General features: G+C 39.3%; 1 protein-coding gene across 2 annotated transcripts in view; it reads right to left on the minus strand.

The window, feature by feature from the left end:
- Window positions 1–24,222, minus strand: part of LOC100692186 (complement C3) — a 48,518-nt gene that overhangs the window by 22,892 nt on the left and 1,404 nt on the right. The window contains exons 2-43 of one of the 2 annotated variants that reach the window (XM_019347498.2): window positions 23,473–23,668; window positions 23,189–23,351; window positions 22,499–22,593; window positions 22,184–22,272; window positions 21,450–21,532; window positions 21,231–21,318; window positions 21,013–21,118; window positions 20,740–20,860; window positions 20,402–20,517; window positions 20,113–20,259; window positions 18,467–18,566; window positions 18,250–18,344; window positions 17,935–18,126; window positions 17,658–17,813; window positions 17,073–17,202; window positions 16,785–16,853; window positions 16,330–16,527; window positions 16,115–16,235; window positions 15,950–16,038; window positions 15,721–15,860; window positions 15,124–15,336; window positions 11,175–11,238; window positions 10,990–11,079; window positions 10,637–10,843; window positions 10,412–10,487; window positions 10,111–10,270; window positions 9,849–9,944; window positions 9,476–9,626; window positions 9,102–9,187; window positions 8,449–8,526; window positions 8,185–8,340; window positions 7,893–7,955; window positions 7,688–7,769; window positions 7,516–7,564; window positions 7,312–7,402; window positions 7,125–7,214; window positions 6,917–7,019; window positions 6,191–6,280; window positions 5,243–5,335; window positions 5,070–5,153; window positions 4,570–4,714; window positions 4,113–4,378 (exon numbers count right to left, since the gene is read on the minus strand). In XM_019347498.2, coding sequence (XP_019203043.1) covers window positions 4,237–4,378; window positions 4,570–4,714; window positions 5,070–5,153; window positions 5,243–5,335; window positions 6,191–6,280; window positions 6,917–7,019; window positions 7,125–7,214; window positions 7,312–7,402; window positions 7,516–7,564; window positions 7,688–7,769; window positions 7,893–7,955; window positions 8,185–8,340; window positions 8,449–8,526; window positions 9,102–9,187; window positions 9,476–9,626; window positions 9,849–9,944; window positions 10,111–10,270; window positions 10,412–10,487; window positions 10,637–10,843; window positions 10,990–11,079; window positions 11,175–11,238; window positions 15,124–15,336; window positions 15,721–15,860; window positions 15,950–16,038; window positions 16,115–16,235; window positions 16,330–16,527; window positions 16,785–16,853; window positions 17,073–17,202; window positions 17,658–17,813; window positions 17,935–18,126; window positions 18,250–18,344; window positions 18,467–18,566; window positions 20,113–20,259; window positions 20,402–20,517; window positions 20,740–20,860; window positions 21,013–21,118; window positions 21,231–21,318; window positions 21,450–21,532; window positions 22,184–22,272; window positions 22,499–22,593; window positions 23,189–23,351; window positions 23,473–23,668 — 4,903 coding nt within the window. In that variant the 3' untranslated portion in view covers window positions 4,113–4,236. Of the gene's footprint in view, window positions 1–4,112; window positions 4,379–4,569; window positions 4,715–5,030; window positions 5,154–5,242; window positions 5,336–6,190; window positions 6,281–6,916; window positions 7,020–7,124; window positions 7,215–7,311; window positions 7,403–7,515; window positions 7,565–7,687; window positions 7,770–7,892; window positions 7,956–8,184; window positions 8,341–8,448; window positions 8,527–9,101; window positions 9,188–9,475; window positions 9,627–9,848; window positions 9,945–10,110; window positions 10,271–10,411; window positions 10,488–10,636; window positions 10,844–10,989; window positions 11,080–11,174; window positions 11,239–15,123; window positions 15,337–15,720; window positions 15,861–15,949; window positions 16,039–16,114; window positions 16,236–16,329; window positions 16,528–16,784; window positions 16,854–17,072; window positions 17,203–17,657; window positions 17,814–17,934; window positions 18,127–18,249; window positions 18,345–18,466; window positions 18,567–20,112; window positions 20,260–20,401; window positions 20,518–20,739; window positions 20,861–21,012; window positions 21,119–21,230; window positions 21,319–21,449; window positions 21,533–22,183; window positions 22,273–22,498; window positions 22,594–23,188; window positions 23,352–23,472; window positions 23,669–24,222 lie in introns of those variants that run through there. The other variant, XM_019347499.2, reaches the window with a different exon arrangement.

Raw genomic sequence — 24,222 nt, forward strand, 5'->3', positions numbered from 1 at the left:
GAAAAAAACTCCACTCAGGCTGAGCTCCTAATGGGAGAACAGTTTGAGAACAGAAAAAAAAACACCCCAGCACAAAAAGCACATGTCTGTCAATACACCATAGACTGCATGAAATGATGGTGGTTTTTCCTTTAGTGCGAACAACTGCATGTGAATTTCACAGCCGCTCTAGCAGTCCGACACTGGTCTCTCAATCTCCCATTGGAGAGCCATGAGCTTCTCTGGGATGTTATCAATCTTGCTCTCAAAGAGCAAATTCTGAGAACTCACAACCGCTGTGAGCTTCTCCAAGATGTTATCCAATTTTCGCTCAGAGGTCTTAGTCTGAGTGTTTACAGCAGCCTCAAGCTTCTCCAAGATCTTATCTGTGCTGCGTTCAATGAGCCCATTTTGAGAAGTCACGACTCGTCCCATCGCTTCAATCACAGTGGGCAGCCTTGTGGGGTTTTGAACAGCCGATTCCACTTTCTTTAATCTTCGATAAGCCAGGGCCAAGCCAGCTCCGATCAGCAAGAACCCTGTTATCATGGTTCCGAAAAGGTAGATATCTTCAATGTCCTCGATCGACAGTCCCGCCAGGCACACAACCCTCCAGTTATGCCACCTGTCCATCGTGTATCCGGCAAGGAACGTCCCTCCAGGACACTAAGGCTCACCCGAGCCCAGGTTTCTCGTTGAGAAGAGGGTGTCAATTGCATTCAGGTATCAGATGATCAAATCCATAATTCCTCTTTTAGGTTTTAGAGAACAGACTGTGAGAGTGTTCCAGGGCAAGAGTAGAAAAGTAGACGAGACTAGACAAGGACACAACAAGCCAAGCAGGGAAGATAAGGGTAAGGGAGAGGAGAAAAGTGCGACCCCCTTCATCAAGAGCCAAAGAAGAATGTTTTTTGAGTTTTGCAGCTGGGATGGACAAGGCTAAGCATCAGGCTTTCAAATGAATTAAAAGTCTGTCTTGGTCTTTGGTTGATTAATAGGCTGGTGAAAATAGCCAGATTTCTAGAAATGAGAGCAGCTGGGTACTATCTCTCCTAACAAGACCAGGTTTCCTCCAGAAAGTTTCCCTATTATCTAAAAAGCCCACACCGTCTTTTGGACATCTTTCAGACAGACAGCAATTTAAGGAGAACATGAAACTTTGGACACGGCAAACGTCAAAGGTTGGTGGTCAACGTATACGGTGAATTGCCAAAGGGGACGGGTGGGTCAGCAGGGCAGCATTAGCCAATGTGGACTTACAAAATGCCCTGAGCCGTTCTGGGACCCAGTCAATAGGGTCATTGGCGTTTTTACCTTTCAGTGCACCATAAAGTGGTTGCAGCAGGTGTGCTACTCTGGGGAGAAAGCAGTTGTAAAAATTCACCATTGCCCAAAATTCTTGATGTGCCTTAAAGGATGTGGGACGCGTAAAATCTGGTCCGGTCCGGACTTTGTCTGGCAACTGAACCGCATCCTCCTCGAAAATACGTTGTTGGAGGAAATCCAGGACCGGCAAACAAAACTATACATTTTGAGGGGTTAATAATCAGGCCATGTGCTGCCAAGCGCTGAAAAACCTGAAGCAGGTGGGACATGTGCTGTCCCTCTGAGCTGCTGGCAACCAGTATATCATCTAGATATACAAAAACAAAAGGCAGCCCACGCAAGACCGAGGCCATCAAACGCTGGAAAGTTTGGGTGGCACCCTTCAGGCTGAAAGGCATGCGTAAAAACTTGAGGGGGGACATCCTCAGCGTGCACGGGAACCTGGTGATATCCCCGTACCAAATCAGTCTTAGAAAAAATCGCGGTCCCAGCTAGATGGGCGGAAAAATCTTGGATGTGGGGAATAGGATAGCGATCGTTCTGCATGACGTTGTTTAGACAGCAAAAATTGCCACAAGGTCGTCACCGACCGTCAGATTTGGGCACCATGTGTAATAGGTAAGCCCAGGGACTCTTCAAACGCTGCACAATTCCAAGGCACTCCATAGTTGCAAAGTCTTCCTGAGCGATAGACAGTTTGGTGGGGTCTAAGTGGACCAGTGCACATCTGTGCGGGCGTGGCAGACACTGTCGGTGAGTCGGAAACCATTGCCTGGATGCCGAAGCTCCTAGTAGCCAGGAGAAGGCGGTCTGCTTTTTCTGTCAGTGAGCGGTAATCCCTCACAGCCAGCAGCGGGAAGTTGGCGAGGCCAGCCCGCACAGAAGCCGGCAGCTGTCGGAGGAAGAGGTGAGTGAAGAGGAATCCTCCGTCATCCGTTCCTAGCAAGGACTGCATGCTCTCCATGAGCTCGAGAGCGGTACCATCGCCTAAGCCGGAGAGAGAGAGTAGTTGCTCTGCCTGTTCCATGTCGGAGAGGTAGTAGTGCCGCAACCGCTGGGTGTGAGTGGAGTCCCCTGGTGGTCTGCCACAGTTAAATTATAACCAATTAGAACTATTGTTTTATGTGTCGCAGTTTCTGCTGTCATCTTAGCCAGATTACTCTTAAAAAACACATTTTTAATGTCAACAAGATGTTTTTTAACTGGATAAATAAAGGATATATAACTGATTGCGGCTTCTTGCTTGTGACAGGAATGTTGTTTGTGGCTCAAGATGACTTGATATCCTTCCTGAGCGATACTTTTAACATATGTTTCACATATTATAGACCACAAGTTATTTATAGCAGTTCAAATAAGAACAATCAGTTTTTGTCAAATACCAGAAATAAGTTTTTTGCAGACGATTGTTTTTTGGCACAACACCGGATACATGGGCCTGGCTAGTGTTGCAAAATCAGTTTTTACCCCGGTTCTTTTATTCGTCGAGGCATCCAGAGACGGCACCGGGACTCAGTAGTTATTTTCACAAAACCTTTATTCATCTTCATTTAAGCATGCACTTCTAAAAGGGAAGACGAGGCCGGTGTCCCTCTGCAACAATCTTCACCCCTTTGTTAGTCACAGCCAGCTTTATAGAAGCGGCCGCATCATAAAACCCCCATGGTGTGCTGCAAACTCTGTCTCTGTGTGTATGCACGAGCACGTGAGTGCCTGTGTGTGCGCGTACCTGTGTGTATGTGTGAGTGCACGTGAGTGAGTGTGCATGTGGATGTGTGAATGTAACAGTTTAAGCACTGTGTGTGTGTGTCTCTGTGTACGTGACTTCCTAGGGGTCATAAAAGCCCATCTCCCTTCCAGACCACAGTTATCAAGTTACAAATGTTGAGACCCCCACACAGGTATCCTCTGGGGAATTTCCACTCAGCATTAACTCCTCTTTGTCTTACTTTCACAGTTCAACTGAGGGAAGGGTCTCCTAAGATCTACTCCTAAGTTCATGACACAATCAGGCCTTTATTTATATCCAGGGCAGTGTCAGTGTCTCACAATTCCATATCCTATCTAACACATTCCTAAACTCTAAAATAAGCTAAACATTCCTACACTAGCTAGGGGTTTTTCAAGGGTCCAAAGCCAAGTCTCTAATTCAGTTATCCTGGCCTCCAGAGCTGCAAACAGGCTATATTTTTTACAAGTATCATTACTGATCAAGGAGGCTGAGGAGTAACTAAACATCAAAATCTTAACATTTTATACCAGTAACAAATGAATGACTTTATCACTCTGACATGATTCTTATCTAAGTATAAAACAGTTATTCACATGAAGCATTTTATTGCTTAGCAAATTTAGCCACAACCGAATTTTAAATACCCCCATATTTTAGTTTCAGTATAGTTTAATTTCACATTTATTTAAAATTGAGTAGGCAACCACATGTCATACAACTGAGAGCAGCCGGCCCAGGTCAAAAGGCCACGGGTTCGAGTCTGACCCGTAGCCTTTTGCCGCATGTCTTCCTCGCTCTCCCTCTGCTTTCCTGTCATTTCATCACGGTATTTGTCTGAAAATTAAAATAAATGCCAACATATTTTCTTATTTCTGCAGTTATGCTAACTCAGTAATATTTCTATACATCCAACCTTTTTTCTTGTATTTATCAGGTTTATATGGAGGGCTGGGTGTTTTATTTCAAATGTTTTATTTTTTTGTTGTGCTTGTCATGGATTAGTAAAGTTTCAAATGCATTAAAAATTCGACAAATTTATTAACCACCATAAACTTGAATAAACACAGAGCCAGTACCAAATTTTAATACATTTTAATCACTGCAGTGAAATGGTGAAACCCTTATGTTATATCGGTTTCTGTTTTACAGAAAATTGTAAAAACAGCAGAATAACAAGATTTGAAATGTTTTTTGTTTTACTACCCGATGCATCTAAAGAGTGAGTACTGATTGACCATCTCCTCCAAGCCCAAGCAGGTATCCCGGTATTTGTCACTCTGACACTCTTCTGCTGTAGGCCAGTACTCAACCCAGGTTCTCTCACCAATTACGTACTCGAATCTGAGAACAATTGAAAGAAAAATAGTATTTGTGTGACCAATCAGCAAGATGTGGAATGAACAACTGTGATAAATATACACAGTTCAAGATAATTACATTTATTAATTGAAGGTATGATTAATGAATAGAACTCTGAAATGAGTTTTAATATACACCACACACAAGCACAGCCAGACAAACAATATACTTACGTATTCTTTTTGTCATCTCTGTGAATATCTTTATCTGAGCCCATGATAAGGTAGGTTTTTCCTCGTTCCAAACTTAAAGCTTCTCTGCAGTGTTGATAACTGAGAAATATGCGCTGTTTATTCAGTGGACCAACATCAAGACTCCCTGTAATTAAGATATGACAGTTGAGAGCAGTGATTTATGAATGACTGAATGTGTTGCTCAAGTTATAGTTAAACACAGTGCTGCTGTGTCCATATATATTCCTGGTTGAATCATCATACTACAGTATTATATAGATAATACTAGTATTTTGGCAATATGCCTATGCTGAGTATTAACTGTTAAATGAGAAAATGGGTATCAGCAAGACAAGCTACATTGGATCGCTGCTAGCAAATGGTGTCAACCACTAAATGTACCTCTCAGTACAAAAGCAAGCAGCAGTTTTATAAAATGGGTGATTTGTCAAACTAGTAATTTCTTTTAAAATAGACGTTTAAAGGACGTAAGTACTTGCCTTCTTTGATGGGGTCCAGCACTTTGACTTTGTGACTGTCTGTGGATAACTCTTCTACAACCTCTTCCACCAGTACTTTGTAAGCTGTGGGCAGCCAAAGTATAGTTTTTAGCTTTTTGCTTTACTATATCCTACTAAATAAACCTAAATGTAACCCATTTATGTTTGTTTACCAAAGTCTACTTTGCTGGTCTCTGTACTCTCACAAATCTTAGCTTGGCGGTCATCATTGGGGATTTTGTCCTTCTTCTGCATACTGCAGTTCTCTGTAAGTACACAATAGGGACAGGGTAAAAATACAAAGCTGATGTATACATGTGTGTTGATAGGTGACTGCAGGTATATGAAGGTCGAATATACAATTTAAATCACATTTGCTAAAATAGGCGTCTTTTATATTATAATTGTAGATTAGTGCATACATCTAAAGTTACTAACAGCACAATAATTAGTTATGAAGAACAAGTGTACTTTCACAGGCCAGAATAGTGTAGTGTGAAAGTATACCCAATGATTCAAAAGCTTGCAGAATCACCTTTAGCAGTAATAAGTAACTGTTTTCTCTAAAATCAGTGTCTCGCATCGTTTGAGGAGTTTTAGGTTTGTGGGGATTTGCCCCTGTATAAGTCTATCATATTCCTGCCACAGCATTTAAAAAGGTGTTAGGGTCTGGACATCAGTCCCAGCTATCCTGTTATAGATTTGCTGTGTGCTTGTGTTTTTGTCAAGAACCAGTTTTCACCATGCTTTAGGTTTTGGTCAGACAGCCTCCTACGTGACTCAGGAGTACTTGGGGATACAGAGGAGTCCATGATTGGTTTTTCATAACTGTATGCCAAAAATGCACTGTGACACAGGATCATCATATCCACAGCCTCAGGTGCCTTCCACCCACCCTCAGGTTTAACCAGTTCATTGTCAGGAAGAACTTGCACCCAAACAAAACTACATAAAAAACATGGTTGCTCAAAATTTGACTATTAAAATAAAACTTTTACTTTTAATCACACTTCTAATGCTGTGTTCTGTACCATTTAAAGTTAATAGAAAAATGAATGAAAAATTTTTAATTACTGTTGTAAAATAAGCTTTTTTAATCAGAATTATATGATTGCATTTACCTTCAGCACATGTGCATATGTTATCTCTACAGAGCTGCAGTAGTTTTCCAGCTTCCCTCTGTGGATGGTAGAATTTCACACAACGTGTTTCTGCAATAAAAAAAGACAGCATGTCTCTATTATTTTGTGACTGCTATGGTAGATATATGAAAATTGGGGGGGGGCAAGCCATTACATGCTGCTTGTGTGTCTGTTCCGAGAAAGAACCTCAACATTGTAATGGGCTGGCATTGGTGCCTACCCATCCCCGCACATGTATGTACGGACGGAGTAGAGGCGTGGAGACCTGGCTTGTGTGGTCTTATGTTGCTAACATCAAATAAAGGTCTGTTGTTCAATTTAACTGACTGGCTTCGAGTTATCCGGCTAACCTCCACACCACATCCCCGCTGGACCTGCTAGCTGCTCCTTCCTTCCTTCCTTCCTTTGTCTGCCAGACTGCTGTTACACCATGTCTTGATGGACCTTGCATTGTGCACTAGTGTGCAAAACCGGTGTGTTGAAACATCCCCATCCTCAAACTGTTGCCACAAAGTTGGGAGTGCGAAACTGTCTTTCTTTAACTGGAACTAAGGGGCCAAACCGAGCTCCTGACAAACAACCAAACTTTACACTTGGCACAATGTAGTCAGAAAAGTACAGCTGCTTGGCAGACAGCAGTTTGCATGTCTAGGTGCTTATTGGAACACCTGAAGGTAACAAAGGTAACATGTTTATGAGACTCACGTTCATAGTATTCATAGACAGATACAGCTGCGGGTTGTAAGACGCCCACCGGCATTTCCTGTTTGATCCTAAAAACAATTTCCTCTGGTCGTGTGTGAGAAACCTGGGAATTGAAATAAAGACACACACAAAAGTGAAAAACATAAATAAACACCAAGGTAAAGTGGAAAAAAGGGGGATAAGGAGAAAGATTAATGTGATTTCCAACCTTGTCCAAGTAAATGATGAGTGAGCCTCTTTCTGACAGGACTTTGTTCATCTCATATTTTGATATGGTGCGCCCACGTCCTTTAGACAACTACAGACAAACATAAAGACAAATTTTTAAACATTAAGAGGTCTTATTATTTTGGTTAACTGTAACCACATAACTTAATGTGGGTATCTCTTCTTACCAAATCCAGGTCTTTTGTTTCAGCAGCAAAACCAGTTAGTAAGCCAATGTCCAAGATTGACATGCCTGCATCACGATCCCTGTTCTTATACCTGTAGAGAGGATGACAAGAATGATTCAAATGACAGCAGATTTAAATGGAGGGGAACAAAAAATTCCTATTAAGCCAATATTATTTCTAAAGTGTAGTTTATATTGTACTTACATGACCTCTATCCTAAGCTTGTATATCTTTTCATCTGCATTTGATTTTTCTGAAAGAATAAGGAAAAAGAAAAAAGGAGCACAAACAAATAAAATGCCATAAACTGAAGCAAACAGATTTAATGAAAACATACAGATAAGTGCAATAAAAATAGGAGATAAGGGATAAGTACCTTCTATGAGATCCACTGAGAGGGTAAAATTCTGACAGTCACTCTCCCGTTCTTTGGGCTTAGCGTAATACAGTGATACCAACTGTTGCATCAGAAAAAATGTGTTTTTATACTGTGTGATAAACAAGTCTTTGTTATACTCTTCTTTTAAGGTTTAAAAAGCCTTGTCTAGGATTCTGAAATGATCAACTAACAGATAACTTACTGTCACTGTTGCTTCTCCTGTTCCCCTAGCAGTCACTGTGATGTCCTGGTTTATGTCATTAATCTGTTGGGATTAATATGTACAAACACACAAAGATGAGAAAAAAAAACAGAGATAAGCTGTTAGACAGGAAAAAAGGAAATAGACCAAAGAGCTTGCAGAGTGCTGAGATGGATTGCCAAAAAGACAGAAACACTAGCAGTACTGAGATTTATTTACTGCTAGAGGACATGTTTCAGACTGACAAATTGTGCTACATGGTGACTGTGTTTGTGAAACTGTGTCTTCTCACCTTAGACGTTCTTGTGGCATAGTGGTTGTTCTGATTGAAATTGTACTTTTCAGGTGCCGACCTTCCTGGCAACTTGATGTCCACATTCAGATCATACTGTGGCTCGTTAGCGTTGATCCAGTACTCTGCTATGGCTTGATAGACCATTATAGTAGCCTGGAGAGAAGAAAGTGAGGAAGATAAAGAAAAGCAAAGGTTATAAGATGAGACAATATTTATACAATATCTGTATAAGATAATGATTGACGGGAAGTTTTGTGTTACCTGAGTTGATCCATAGCCTCCGCCCACCCTCTGTTGTTCATTGAACCATCTCACAACAAGTCTGGCATCTTCAAAATTCTTTATTAAAACAGCACAAGACAAGAGTATAGTTTTAAAAAAATATGGAAAACGTTTTTCAAAGGTACTTCAGAGTTTTAGGCTTTCTAATCTGCTTTTTGCTTTTTATTTAGGTGTAATTAAAATCCAGTCCAGAAACTTGCCTAATGAAAGAAAACGGCAATGTTTTTCATAGTTCATAACGAAGCTGTACAAAGCAATGTCTTATTTCTTCAAATTTGTATTTGCACACAGTAATAACACGACATAAAACTAAATGGAGAAATTTACATTACATAAATGGTAATTCAAGTACTCTGGAATAGTGCGATGGTATTTTAATACTGTAAAATAAATTTTCAATGACGACATGTCGTTAGTGGGGTTAGGTTAATTGGAAACACTAAATTGCCCATAAGTGTGAATGTGGGAGTGAATGTGAGTGCGATTGGTTGTCTCCTGTCCATGTGTTAGCCCTGCGACAGACCTGTCCAGGGTGTACCCTGCCTCTCGCCCTAAGCTGGGATAGGCTGCAGCAACCCTGAAAAGGATAAGCGGCAGCAAATGGATGGATGATATAATTTGGACATGCTCACCTGAGTCTTGACAAGAGCAAGAAGAGCATAAGCTGTGGCTTCCAAAGTGTAAATACGCCCTCTAGGTGCAGGCCAGTGAGATAACTCTGACAGACACAATCACACAAGTATATTTTTATTACTATAATAAATCTTGAACACATCTACCTCAGTAGTAAATTTTCAATGCCTACTTATATATATGTGTATATACATATCAACTCTGCGCCTGGTTGCACCTAAGTACATTTTTAAGACAGAGTTTCCCCTGAAAAGAGTTTCTGTGGATCTGTAAATATTGCAACCCTGGACACACTAACTCACAATTCTTGTGTGTGTGTGTGTGTGTGTGTGTGTGTGTGTGTGTGTGTGTGTGTGTGTGTGTGTGAACATACCTGGGGAAACAAACTTGAATAGGATCTCTCTGTTCAATTTGTTTTCATTAGCCAGTGCATATGATGTCATGGCCACAGCATAAGGGTTGGTGAGGCTGGGCAAGCGCCTCTCCAGGTAGGCCACTGCTTTGTCTATACTGCCTGGGAGACTCTGGGCATATGAAAACAACATGTTCAATATGTTCTTATCAATCTATAATTTACAAGATCTTAATACAGACATGAGTACAGAACATGTTGGTGAGATGAATTAAATTCTGCCTGTTTTTGCTGGTCTGTGGTTTAATTCTTCAATGCAAGTGCAATACAAAGTATCACCGTTTGATTATTTCAGATACTTTGTAACAACAATGTTTGCAGGTGAAATACTCACATTGACAGTGTCGGAACATATTGAGCGTGACTCCTGCATTGCAATGAGGCAGAAAGCTGTCATGGAGGCGTCTGTATCTAAGCCGGCCACATCACCCTACAGATGAAGCACAAACATATTATTATTATCTCTTTATAATATTTTTATAATATTTATAAAAGGTGATTGGCAGTTGTATAACTGGTTTCTCATTTAGTTATAAGTCATTCTTGTATTTTAAGTATAGATGAAGAACTGGTGTTAATGAAATCAGTGCACTCACTGTCATTGTTCCCTGCAATACAGGCGCAAATTCTTTGAAAACACCATCAGGTTGTTGTCCTTTGAGAATAAGGTACTTGACAGCATCACAGATCACATTATCTTGTATTGCAACTAGATGATGGGCCATTGCAAACACCTTGGCAACATAGGCAGTCAGCCTTATAGAGAGGAAAAGGGGATACAATTGCTTAATTTCATTTTATTTGCCCTTAAAATATATTGGCTGTGCAAAATCAGAAATTCAAACAGCACGTGCAAAATACTGTGAATGAATTCATGGATGTTTGTGGGCGCCTCACCAGGTGCTACTTGGGCGTTTAGTAAAGGCAGCAAACGATCCATCGTTTTTACGGTAGGCCAGCTCGTTTGTGTAACCTTGATGAAATAATTTAAAAAATGAAACAATCCTTTCACTTACTGCTATTCAACTTGCCTCCGAACTCTTATCTTTTAGAAGCAATTTTGAGGTACTTTGTGTTTTTATTGTGTCACCAAAGAATTTATGTACATCTGTGAGAGCCTACCAGTTTTTATATGTTGGAGGGCTTCATTACGTTTTGCAAATCCCACAGTTTCCCACTGGTTGGTTTTGTCCAAATACAAGGTTGCAATAACAGGCAGAGTCATTCTGACCATGTTCTGCTCTCCACAGCCCGAGGGTTGTATGATTAGAGTACCCATTGAGTTGCCGCCAATGGCATTCTCCACCAGCTGAGATACTTGTTCTCTCCCTGCATGCATACACATACAAAAAAAGTTCACAACAACCATTAAGGTAGTCAGTCCCGAATGTCAACAATAACAATGTACAATAGAGGTTTCAAGGTGATATAGCCACTGAATCACATAAACTGCCCAAATATCAAATACTTCTCACCTGTCACAGAGATCTGTGTGCTAGTAGGTGTGTTTGGAACCAAATCGTTCCTTTGAATTCCACTGTTAAGAACTTCGTTCTGTACACCATCTAAACAGAGAAAAACCTTGTTAATGTTTGAGATCAATGAAAAATCAGGGTGTGACTTAATAATTAGAATGTAGCTTTTTAATGGATAAACTCACTTTCTCCTTTCTTAACAGGATCTAAAGTTATGATCTTTGGATGTTTAACCAGTACGCCCTCAGGCTGGAAAACAGACAAACATTGGAAGTCATTATTATTTTAGCAAAGAAAAGTGCAGTAGCTACAAAACAGGAAATAAATCCATAATTAAATAAAGTCCTCCACAGTTTGTCCTTCTAAGCCTAACTGCAATTTGTGTGACTAAACTCTGTTTAACTTTGTATTCTTGTTGTGTGAAGTGAACCTCTCTCTCGGTGTGTGAGAGACGTAGCCACAGCAGCAAAAACGCAAATGATGTTAGTAGTCAACTTACTATTGCAGCTGTACAATGCACTCTAAAAAGTAATTCAGAGTCTTAGTAAATATCACTATAAATATAAGTTAGATGAGCCTGATAAAATCTATGAATATCCTTTTAGTAATTATTTGAGTTTGATAAGTTGAAATAAATGTCTAAAATGTTAACGTATGTGTTTGTGTTAAATTAAGGTATTTATTTACATTAATTTAGTGTAAGTAAAACACGATGGCGTAGAGTAATTGAGTACCATGAGCCTTTTTCATTGTTTTGTTCATTTTTAAATACTCTGAGCTTGTGTTTGCTCTCCTGGGTTGCCATTTATCCTTCAAGTATGTAAGGCTTTGAGCTAAAAGTGAAAAGGCTCTTATCTTTATAGTGCTTGTTTATTTCAAGTTATTGCCATGTTTATGAAAATTACATTTTCATTTGGAAAAATGTTTAACATGTGATCATTTTGCATACATGTATTATGAAACACATGACTGCATATTAGTTTGTTTGGTTTTTTAGACTTAGACTGCCAGTGAAATACAATAACATTCATATTTGAATGTTAGGGGGTGATCGTGGCTCAAGAGTTGGCAGTTCGTCTTCTAATCGGAAGGTTGCCGGTTCAAGTCCTGGCACCGACAGTCCTGGTCGCCTACTGGTTGCCTGCTGGTGGTGGTCAGAGGGCCCGGTGTTCGGCAGCCTCGCCTCTGTCAGTGCGCCCCAGGGCAGCTGTGGCTACAATGTAGCTTGCCATCACCAGTGTGTGAATGGGTGGATGACTGAATGTAGTGTAAAGCGCTATACAAATACAGGCCATTTAATATTAAGTACAATTATGATTACATTCAGTTTACAATATTAAGTAAATGGAACAAAATTTTGGATTAACTAACCATCTATATTTCAGTTACATTGACCAAGCATGTCAGTGTTATTTAATCAATTTTTTCATGTTTGTGTAACAACTACAATTATTCATTTCAAATTAATATGTTTAAGCTTTAGTTATTCAATTGATCAAGTATATTGAACAGATTTGACTGGTTTCCAATCTACTCAATATTTTTAAGCGTAAAAGTGTTGCCTCAAAAATTTTAAGTAAATGTCAGTTTTAGTTTTTAGAGTGTGCGTACTTTGTAGTTGCAATAGATACTGAAAGTGTGCTGCTGAGAGGCAGAGAATAATTAAGTGACTGTGGTGGTTTTCAATGTTATGCATAGAGTATTTTTCCTTTAAATATATAAAATATACACAATATAAAATATAACATCATCAATATCGGTATGAAGCCAAAACCCTTTTCCAAACGACAATATTTTTGATGCGCCGTTTTATGAACATTACAAAAATTCTGAAGACATTCTGTGATATCTGGCATGGTGTGGTTAAGTGACAGGATGCTCAACACTGTTAACTAAGTGTTGATGTTTTGAAAATCCTTCACTTAATTGTCTGGCTGCAACAGTTTGGCCATCTGTAAAGCTTTAGACGTCTGACTTAGATTGAACTGTCAGATCTATTTAAATTTCAACTAAACTCTTATCCATTTTTAATTATACGTAATTACTAAACAATATTTACATGCAGCTGTAACCAAGGCAAGACCTCCTGCAACATTAACCATATTAACCTGTCATTTTAATCAAAATCAAGTTTGCTGATGACACCACGGTAGTCGGACTCATCTCAAAGGGAGACGAGGCAGACTACAGAGAGGAAGTCCTGAAGCTGGCAGCCTGGTGTTCAGGAAACAACCTGGCACTGAACAGTAAGAAAACCAAAGAGCTCATTGTCGACTTCAGGAGACACGGCACTGACTTAGCCGCCCTTTACATCAACGGGGAGTGTGTGGAGAGGGTCCACACCTTCCGGTTCCTTGGTGTCCTCATCTCTGCTGACATCTGCTGGACAGACAACATCTCAGCGGTCGTCAAGAAGGCCCAACAGCGGCTGCACTTCCTGAGAGTCTTCAGGAAGTACAAGCTGAACTCCAACCTGCTGCTGATCTTCTACCGCTTGTCCATTGAGAGCCTGCTAACCTACCGCATCACGGTATGGTACGGCAGCTGCACTAAGGCGGATAGAGCGAGGCTTCAGAGTGTAGTCAAGACAGCACAAAAGATCACCGGCTGCCCTCTTCCCTCCCTGATGGACATTTATTCCTCCCGCTGCCTCAGCAGAGCAGCAAACATCATCAAGGACAGGTCCCACCCTGGCTTCAACATGTTCAGCCTGCTTCCCTCAGGTGCATCAGCACAAAAACCCACAGACTCAAAAACAGTTTCTTCCCTAAAGCCGCAACCACCCTGAACTCACACATGCACCGATAACACAGCCCCCCCACCCAATTTTTTTTCTTCCCATTTCCGCTATGAACCACCACTGTGCAATACCAATTCTATGTGCAATAACACAAATGTATATACACAACACTATTTATTACATATTACTCTTTTAAAACCGGCTTGTATATTGTACATTTTATATATATGTGACACACTGTAATGTGTGGTCACATTATGTGATTTGATTTAAGTTTTGTATATTGTATAAACTTTTAGGAGTAGTTTTGTTAAGGGCCTTAATTTTGTGATTTTTGTTGGAGACCCAACATGTGGTGTGAGCCCTAGTTACGCCACAAGGGGGCACTTCCGCCCTAGTGAGATGGTTTAGTGTGATGCCACTGCTCATCTTCAGATCTGGCAGAAGCGAGAGAGGAAACACACTACCTGTCGTCCATCTCATGATTTATCTGTTTTCTGTAACATACATACATATATATATATATATATATATGTATATTTTTTCCTCTATTAATACTGTCCATATGTGTATATGAACAGTATTAACCCCCCCAGCATGTTTGCACTAAGTAGGAGATGCTCTGTATGTCATTGTACAACTGTATAGTGACAATAAAGGCATTCTATTCTATTCTATTCTATTCTAAGACCACATAGTTTCTGTAACTTGACCTAAGCAACTCATTTTGCATCAAATTCATAATCAACTATGCCTTAGCATGCCTGTATGTCTATGGTCTTAGACAGTTTTTGCATTTTACCTGGAAATCATTTCTCCCAAATGAACATAACTATGATTAAATTGATTGAATTTGATTAAATTAAATATGGATAAAAATTACACACATTATCATCAATAACTGTGCATTTTTTCCTTTTGGCTAGGTTTTGGCAGTTTGCTGTTCAGTACTGTTTAGAGTACTGTACTGGTTCTTCATCTTCCTATACTCACATATTAAATAAAATCCTTTCTACAAAATAGACACACAAAAAAGCAATGTACTAAAAATGCATTTGACCAGTATGATTATTGTTAATATTTTTGATAATTTCTGAGATTATTAAGGGAAATTTGTTTGGCAGTGATAATCATGTAGTATTAGAACAAAAGTTCAACACATATTGTTAGTCTACAAAATTATCAGTCTGATGTTTGGTCTGGAATTGAGCCAGACTTCTGTTATTGTTTGTGCCTAAACCAAAACAAACAATAACCTTCAAATTATTTTATTACTACCAATTTTGAAAGGAATGTTCACGTTCAGATAAAAAAACATTTTTTGTTTTATTTAATAGGAAAGTGATATTGAACACATTTTTGGGCATACAAATAGGAAACACTGGTTTTCTTACCACCACCCGCAGCATCTTCATGACTCCATCATTGAGATATGAGTCCTTAACAGCTGCTTTAACCTCAATGCGCCGTTCTCCCTCCTTCATGGGAATAATGACGAAGGGGACAGATCGTGTGGTCTCGGCCCCAACAGTGACCTCCTGGCGATACCGACCACGTTTGGAAGCTGAACTGCACACGTGCTCCTCCTCAGTCAAATCGATGCGTACCTTTATAAAAGAAAAACAGCAATGACAAAGTTGGAGAAGAGACTGATCATGTGGTGTTTCAAACTGGAAGAATACAAAGATCCTAATGAAATATAGAGATTTTTAAGCATTCCTTTAACTTTTGGCAATTTCATTTCTCCTTATTTACAGAAAACTTAGGTAATAAACTCAACATGAAAAAGGGATCGTACTCTTCAACTTTAGTTGATGATAAACCAAAAGTGATAAGCCAACCTTAACTGAGGAAATGTAATCATCCCGGAAAATGAAAATGAAAATGATTTTAAGAACACAACACGAAAATGCACATAATAAACTGCACAAGATGACACTTTTGAACGTCACTGTGTTTCAGTCCAGTAATTACTGTGGTTCTGTGCTTACAGTGATTCGATCAGGGCTGTAGTTGTGGAGGATTGCTTTAATTTCTATCTGCTCTCCACGGACAGCAGAATAAGGCAGCCTGAGATCAATGAAGAAATCCTTCTTGACAATGACCTCAAATGAATCACCCACACAGATTCCTTAAAGAAAATATGCAGAAAATAATGAAATGTTTAAAAAAGTAAATGGAAGGCCAAAAACAGCCATATTTTAGTCACCGAGTCCTCACCGTGAGTTCTTGACAGACTGATGCCGGTGAACTGCCAGGTTGTGATTGAATCTTGCAAAGGAACATTTTTCACAATTGATGTGGTGTCACTGAAACAGAGAAAAATGTTAACAGTCTGAGAGATAGCTTAAGATGTAACTTCATTTGTATGTGTTTATGACTCACCAGTTAGGTGCGTGTCTAGGGCAAGGAGGCAATTTGACATCAGACCAGAGCCAACTTTCTGGGAACTTGGTGCGAGTAACAATTTCATTGCTGTCCATGAAACTGTTGTCTTCTCCTTCACCTGGATTTTGATTAAAAATTATATCATTTTGTGAATTTTATGACAAATAGCATGACTATAGATAACCATCACACATTTCGTTTCCATCTCTTACTGCGAGCCAGTTTGAGGTCTTCCTCCCTCTTCTCTGCTCGAAGGGTTTCCACTGCCTTGCAGCAGCGCAGGAAAGCATCACGGCAGCCTTGACCATCAACAATGTACTCGCTGCGGACCTCACAGGTGTATGAAAGGGGGGTTTCCTTCATGCCATCCAGACAACACTCAGATTCTACTGGGTCTGTATAATTTTTTACTGAAAACAGAGACGGTTGTGGAAGAAAGCATGAGAACTGTGATTCACTGTAAAGTTCCAAACATATATTTTTAAATATGTCTTTTTGTAAACAGAAAATATTTTAATGAAGTCAAAAGCATAAAACAAATGTTTTTTTATTTCTTTTTGTCTTTTGACTAATGCATAGCCTGTCAAGTAATAACAGTGATATGTTTGAAATTATGAATTAATATGTGGATATATATATATACATATATATATATATACATACTTACATAAGCTGCTTCTGACATCCATTACAGCAGCGTTGCGTTTCTTTCTGTTCGCAGGCTGGCATTTAATCTCTGTAAAATGCGACACATACAAAATATACCATATGAAACAAGCCTGAAACTGAATTTGGTTTTTATGTTACTAAAATAGGAAGAATATAACACAACCTTTGTTGTTGGACTGTTCAAACATGATAGAAATAATCATCATTCTTCAAGGGTTTAGCAGTGAAGCCGAGAGAAAAGTATTAGACAACGGTAAAAGAGTGGGATGCTCTGTTGCATTGTCACCTTGTCTATATGTGGTCTTTGCATCAGTGTTGGACTCAAACAATAGCCCAGCATCAAAGAAGACACCCATACTGTCCTTTCCTCCACCAGGTGTGCAGCCTGTGTCATACTGCTCTACTATGTCCCACACCTACAGGTTAAAGTACAAACACATACAAGAATGTATATCAACCAGACCATTTGTATCAGTAAGCTTACAGTAGGGGGACTTGAATATGGCTCACAAATCTATAAAAAAATAGGCTAAAACATAAAAAATATCTTATTGACATTGTACATTATGATATTGAACTCACCGTCACATTTTTATTTTTTTAATTTTAGACTCACAATAATCTTTCCTCCTCTCTACACACACTCAGAGGAACAAATCTAACTGGGGACCTACGGGCCACCTGGCGTGTGCCACAGCTAATGCATAGTTGTTCTGAGGCACAGGTTAACACGCTGTAACAACATAACAAGTTTCAGGTTTTTGGTATGTATGCAATACGTAAATTAATATGAAATCCAATATATGCAATTTGTTTACTGAAGCTAAACAATTTATAAAATATAAAAAGCAAAAAATAATTGAGAAATGACCTTTTTCTGTGTCAGGCGGTGCTTGTTGTTTAGGACGTAGACACCTTTGTCAACTGCCACCAGTCCCACTGTGGCCTCTGGATTTCCTGTGACTTTCAGACTAAACATCTTGCGAGGCTCATAGGCTGCAGCAGGTCGTGAGGATTCCAGTTTCAGCTAAGTGAGTGTGACATGCAAATTTGTATATGTTAAAAAATAAGTACTACTGTAGAAATGAGCAAGATTTGTGCATTTTGGCTGTAAAGATTCACTCTTTCATAGCTCTTGAGTGTCTTACAGTGCCCATGCAGGTGTCTTTTACATCCACCCAAACAGAGTCTGATACCACTTCATTTGAACTTGTATGGTAGTAGGCTATAATCCGGAACGATGGCAGCATTTCTTTGGTGATTGGTTGTATCAGGGAAATCAGTACTTGGCCTCTTGTCTTGTAACGGCCATATTTCACTAGCTGACCTCTGCTCTGGATCTGGGGAAACACAGTTACACATTAATACCTAATATCTTAAGCGCACATGTATGTACTATGACCAGTTGTTTCATCACAGAAAAAATAGCTCTCTATATAAAAACAAATAAATAAGTCTCTTACCAGATATGTGATATCATTATTTAGATTTTGCTGCTGGTTGAGATTGAGGTTGATTTTTAGATTGTCTCCTATTTTCAGCTCAGCTGAATCCACACCTGCAAATATGTTTCAATAAATGTTATAGTTTGAACACATCTTTTAGTGCATGTTTCACACAGTATACTTCCACTTCTACCTACTTTTACTTTATGCAATACTTCATCAGGATTTTTCTCACCTATGTGGATAAAAGTCCTGGTCTTGCTCTGGTATGGTCTTGCTGTCATCTCTGCTCTTGCTTGTTTATCAGCTGTAAGAATGTTGTGATCGGTCATTGCCTGTAATTAATGACACACACACACATAAGCCATAATGAGCATAAGAAAAACATTTATGTGTAACTATACAAGGATCAGTCAGGACCTGTAATTAAAGGCAAGCATACATAGCCAATGAGCAACAAGTTAAATTAAGTGATAAGTAAGTGATAATCTCTTTCTATGTTATTGTACAAAGGGGTTGAAAATTACCTTTACTGCCTGAGGGCAGTATTTGTGTGAGCAAGCATTAAAGTGGGCCAGAACACTCCAAAATAGCATTCTGGCAGCCACTGTGCTGCCCTATTATTATTATTCTTAAAAGTTATTTTTAATACTGTCCTTCTTGTTAGTAGTAGTAGTAGCAGTAATAGTGGAAGTAGTAATAGTAGTAAAAGTAGTAGTTTTGGAAGTAGCAAAAATGGGTCATTTTTGTGACATTTAGGCTATGTACTTGCAATAACCACTGAACGTTACGTGTAAAGCAATCATCTGCAGAGGGATGATGAATATATAATCCATCCATCCATTTTCTTCCGCTTATCTGGGGCCGGGTCACGGGGGCAGCAGCCCAAGCAGAGAAGCCCAGACCTCCCTCTCCCCAGCCACCTACTCTAGCTTATCCAGGGGAACACCAAGGCGTTCCCAGGCCAGCCAAGAGATATAATCTCTCCAGCACGTCCTGGGTCTGCCCGGAAAACCTCACCCAGGAGGCGCCCAGGAGGCATCCTTGTCAGATCCCCGAACCACCTCAACTGGCTCCTTTCGAGTCCCCCTACGTGAACCCCTCCGCGAATCGCTATCTTATCGTGGTGACGGGGTTTGTGTGTCCCAGGGATCCCAGGGGCTGTGTTGTCTGGGGGCCTTTGCCCCCTGGTAGGGTCTCCCATGGCAAATTGGTCCTGGGTGAGGGACCAGACAAAGAGCGATTCAGAAGACCCCTATGAAAAGACCATCGAGGGAACAGTTCACCCTGCGCGGGATAGGGTTACCGGGGCCCCACCCTGGAGCCAGGCCCGGGAGGGTGCCCGAGGGTGAGCGTCTGGTGGCCGGGCCTTAGTCCATGGGGCCCGGCTGGGCACAGCCCGAAAAAGGGACATGGGCCCATCCTTCCTGCAGGTCCACCACCCGCAGGAGGCACTGTAGGGGTCGGGTGCAATGTGAGCCGGCCGGCGGCCAGGAGCAGAGGTCCTGGCGGACCGATCCCCGGCTACCAAGACTGAATATATAATAAATATAATAAATGGATATATAAGAAATGTTTGTTTTAAACATACAGATGGTAATAATTGCTGTCTGACGATATTTTTTGCAGCATGACACCAAGACAAATTCCTTGTTTGTGAACAAACTTGGCAATAATTCTAATTCTGATGTTTGTGCGAAGTTTTGTTGAGATTGGCCCACCTGAGATTGGCCCAAATATTAAAAACAGACATAAGGGTACATACAGACATATACTGTATACTTTATATACAAACACTACAACCACAGTATTCAGATTATTGGTGTTGTTGTTTTTGTTGTTGGAGGCTTTTTTAAAGCTTTTTCAAAACTTAAAACTTACAGTGATTCTCAGCTCGGCTTCATTTCCCCTTGTATTGATGGTAAGCCGAGCCATGCCGTTAGCTGCAGTGAGTCCCCTGACTTCCCCAGGATTAATCACTACTGGAATGTTTTGTGCTGGAGTTTCATCAGGATTTAAAACTTCAACCTGACATCAGAAAAAAGAAATTGAATCATAACACTTTGTAAAGGAATTATAATTTCTTCAAATACCACAACTGACGTATCAAAATTATGATTTCAAAGTGTAATATTATGTCAGACTATGTAAACATAAATTAGTGCTTTACCACAACATCGAAGGACATTCCTGGCTTGAAATATTTTGGAGTTCTTTTAAAGTGGATCGTATAGGGTGATGTAACAATCTGGATACCTCTCAGTTCAGCCTCCACCATTTCACTACCTGTGACAGGGTACAAGAAAATAATTATATGCACCAAAAAATTGTCAGAATTCATTTGTTTTTCTATTACTCACTTTGTTTTCACCAAAAATAAAACAAACAAACAGTAATTTGTCATTTCTGACACAGATGCTCTTTTTAAAAAAATTTTTTATGTGTGAGTGTGTGTGTGGGGGGGGGGGGTTACTGAACAGGCTGAAAAAGAAGGGCTTTCTTTCTTACCACTTTCTGTCAGCACACTGACAGATACAAATATGGCGCCCCCTACAAGACTGTTGATGTCCCGCTCAACTTTTGTTATGTCCTCCCTCTTCAGTGTCACCTCTCCTTCACCATTTTCAATCTAACTCAGCAACATAAAGATGTTCATGTAAAAATATGTTCCACAGTTATAGCACAACAATACAGTTTGTGAGGAGTAGGAGGTATTTAAACTCTTAAGTCAGCATCACTTTACATGGAAAGGCTAAATCTTAAGTATAAATATGGGCTCACCGGCACTCTCTGAAGAGAGTCTGGAAAGCTCTGCTTGCTTTGGTCCTTTTTGATGACCCCAAATACCACATAGGCTGTTCCTTCCACCTCTTGACCAAACAGATACCTTAAACCATGGAATAAAGATGTGCTTGTGAACAACCAGTTTGAACCCAAGTCAAACTGTAACAACAAAGGATCACATACATACTACTTAAATCCACAAAACAATTACATACGTAGCTTTGATTCTGACGGTGAAATCTCTGCTGTTCACGTGGAAGAACTGTGTTAGTGGTGTCAGTTTCACCTCAAAACTGGGAAGAACTGCAAATAATAAATGAATGAATAAATGAAATGAATAAAACATTTTCTGTGTCAAGTTGAAGTTACTATTTGCATTGCACATTTAAAAACAGTAAATAGTGCAAGTACTATACAGCTAATGGGATGCTCACCATACTCTTTGACCTCAAATTCTGCAGAATAGATTTGCTGTGGGTTGCTCTGGAATTTTGCCACCACTTTCCACAGTCCAGTACTAGACACACACACACACACACACACACACACACACACACACACACACACAGATTGCGCGAGAGAGAAATTAATCAAACAAATAGTTCAAGCATTTGTAAAACTGAAGCTAACACATTAATCAGACTGTAGACTATATGCTACACACACGATCTAATTAGACTATAATTGCCGAATTATGGAAGTGTATAAGTTTAAAATATGCAAGATTGATTATATAGTAAAAAAAATAATGTAGCACAAACTATACTTCACAATACACATACATAATAATAATAATAATCTGACAAGCTAAGGAATCTTAACAGCAAAGCACCCATGCAGAAGTTGACCTTGCTGTGCCACAAAAATTAGATAGGGGAAGCTCCTTATTGGACACTTCACCTGTACTACACTGTGCTTCAGAGGGTCAATAACTACACGCCTGAACTCAGTCATGGTACTACATTCTTTCCATCAACAATAACTGTCGGTGAATTTATACTGCAGCATCAACAATAACAGCTAAGAGAACAGATAAGAGTCATGTAACCATAAACAAATAACAATAAGCATCTTAAACAGCAACACATATTCCGAAGGCATGATGGGAGATATCTACCCAACACGCCACAATAATAATAATAATAATAATAATAATAATAATACTCACCTAACAATTTCACCAAGCTGGAAATCTCCAGAATGAATACCTGATTTTAGAGCAACTGGATCAAGTGGTAAAACAATGCCTTCAGGTGTCTGGAAAAAAAAATAAAAAAATCAACCACTATTAACAGTGCACTTTGCTAGTGGTAGTTTTGGACAGTGCATTAGTTTCCGAACTAATATGTAAATGACAATATTAAAAAAATTAAAGACAAAGTTGATGTATTTTGGTTGTTTTGTTTATTTGCAAATAAAATATTTGTTTTCCTTGCATAATGTCACTTTCAATTCTGAGCCGATGAAGAATAAAACACAATACCACAAACTCAATGGCAATGGAAACATCAGTTTGGGCTGCTTCATCCCTCTCTACAGGCTCCATCTGGGGTGTCAGTGCAAACATCCTGAAATGAACTGAAGAGAAGAGAAGATGTTATTTTTGCTGCTCGGGCAGTGATGTATACATGTTGGGAAGAAGTTCAGTTTACTAATTTAAATTAAGATCATTCATTTAAAATATGTCTTAGTCAAACTGAGGGAAATGTATGATTTTTTTTCCTTTCAAATCTTCACTGAAAAAAATTATCAGATGTTCTAACCTTTTTCAAAGGGACTCCACGGACTACACAAAACAGCTTTCTAATTTGTGAAAAGTGATGCCATAGTCACATAATTACTGTAACAAACTGTTTTTTGTCTCAAATTCAAAACTAAATTGTTGGAGCAGCACCATGTTTCCTTAAGTTTATTGAATGGCCCTGAAAAAATATCGAATCTGTATTAAATAAAATAAAAATAGAACTATGGACGCATGGGACACACGACACAGGAGCTCTAGTTTACCATTCCAACTTTATTCACCTCCATACATCAACTGAGCATATCGCACCCAAACACAACAAAAACCCCTCCTCTAAGCTTGGCTGTGAGTGGAGCCCTCTAGTGGGTCGCCACAGAACTACCCTTGTGTGTGCTGTGTTTCTCAGTCATGAGGTAGCGGTAGACTCACCTTTGCTGTTAGGTGTATAAAGGGTCTTGTCAGTCTGAATGAAGATGTAACCAGACTGGAAGGACACCATGACGACTTTCTCCAGGAGGCGGTCGGGGAACTGAGCCTGTAGGTATACGTACTGCTTCGCGTTGGGATCTTTACTGAAGTCTCCTGCAGGGATCTGAGACCAGTATGAAAAGCCTATGAAGACTTGGATGCCATATTCAATGATAATTGAATATTTAATGAAATAGAAATAACAATAATAGTATCATATACAGTAAACAAATAATTTTACTCACAGTTACTTTCCCAAGCTGCTGAAAGTTATTTGCACTGTTGAGGGTGACAGATGTTGTTGCCAGCCTTTTCGTTTTGGTTGGATGGTTCATCACATTGATTTCAACCCTAACGTCTCCTCCAGTGCAGTCTTGACACTCCACAAAGATGTTTTCTGCTGTTCCCACCCGCAACAAGTTTGGGGCAGACATCACTTGCCTGCAGAGCAGCGATAAAAGAGAAAGATGTTAATGATATTAGTCTCTGTGTAGATAAACACATGCTGTTACTGACTAAAGAATAAATTATTTATTTATTATGTTATATGTTCATTTTAGACACTATGAAAAACATGTTAATAATTGCTGAAATAATTATTTTTAATTAATTAAAAATCAATAAGTTTTCATTTGTATTTATGTATTTATTTATAAAAGATTTTATGACTGAAGACTTTAACAAAAAATATTTACCAGCTGTTTATGGGACCCTTAAAATTATTTTAAAAAGAGCTCATATTTTTAAATATTTTATATTTAAATGTTGCAACGCAGCCTGATGCCAGTTTGTTGATTGGTCATTAGTGTTATTCATAGACAATATAAACCATTTTATATTATAAAGTTATTGTTATATTTTGTAATACAAGATCATGTCTTGTGTTATAATATACCCTCTCACAATGTTTAATTAAAACATTGACCTCCCTGCATTGAATCATACTTGCTATTACTCTCTGGCTCTCTTCCACAGCATGTCTTTTGTCCTGTCTT

Source organism: Oreochromis niloticus, linkage group LG6 (genome assembly GCF_001858045.2).
Source record: "Oreochromis niloticus isolate F11D_XX linkage group LG6, O_niloticus_UMD_NMBU, whole genome shotgun sequence".
Taxonomy (NCBI): domain Eukaryota; kingdom Metazoa; phylum Chordata; class Actinopteri; order Cichliformes; family Cichlidae; genus Oreochromis; species Oreochromis niloticus.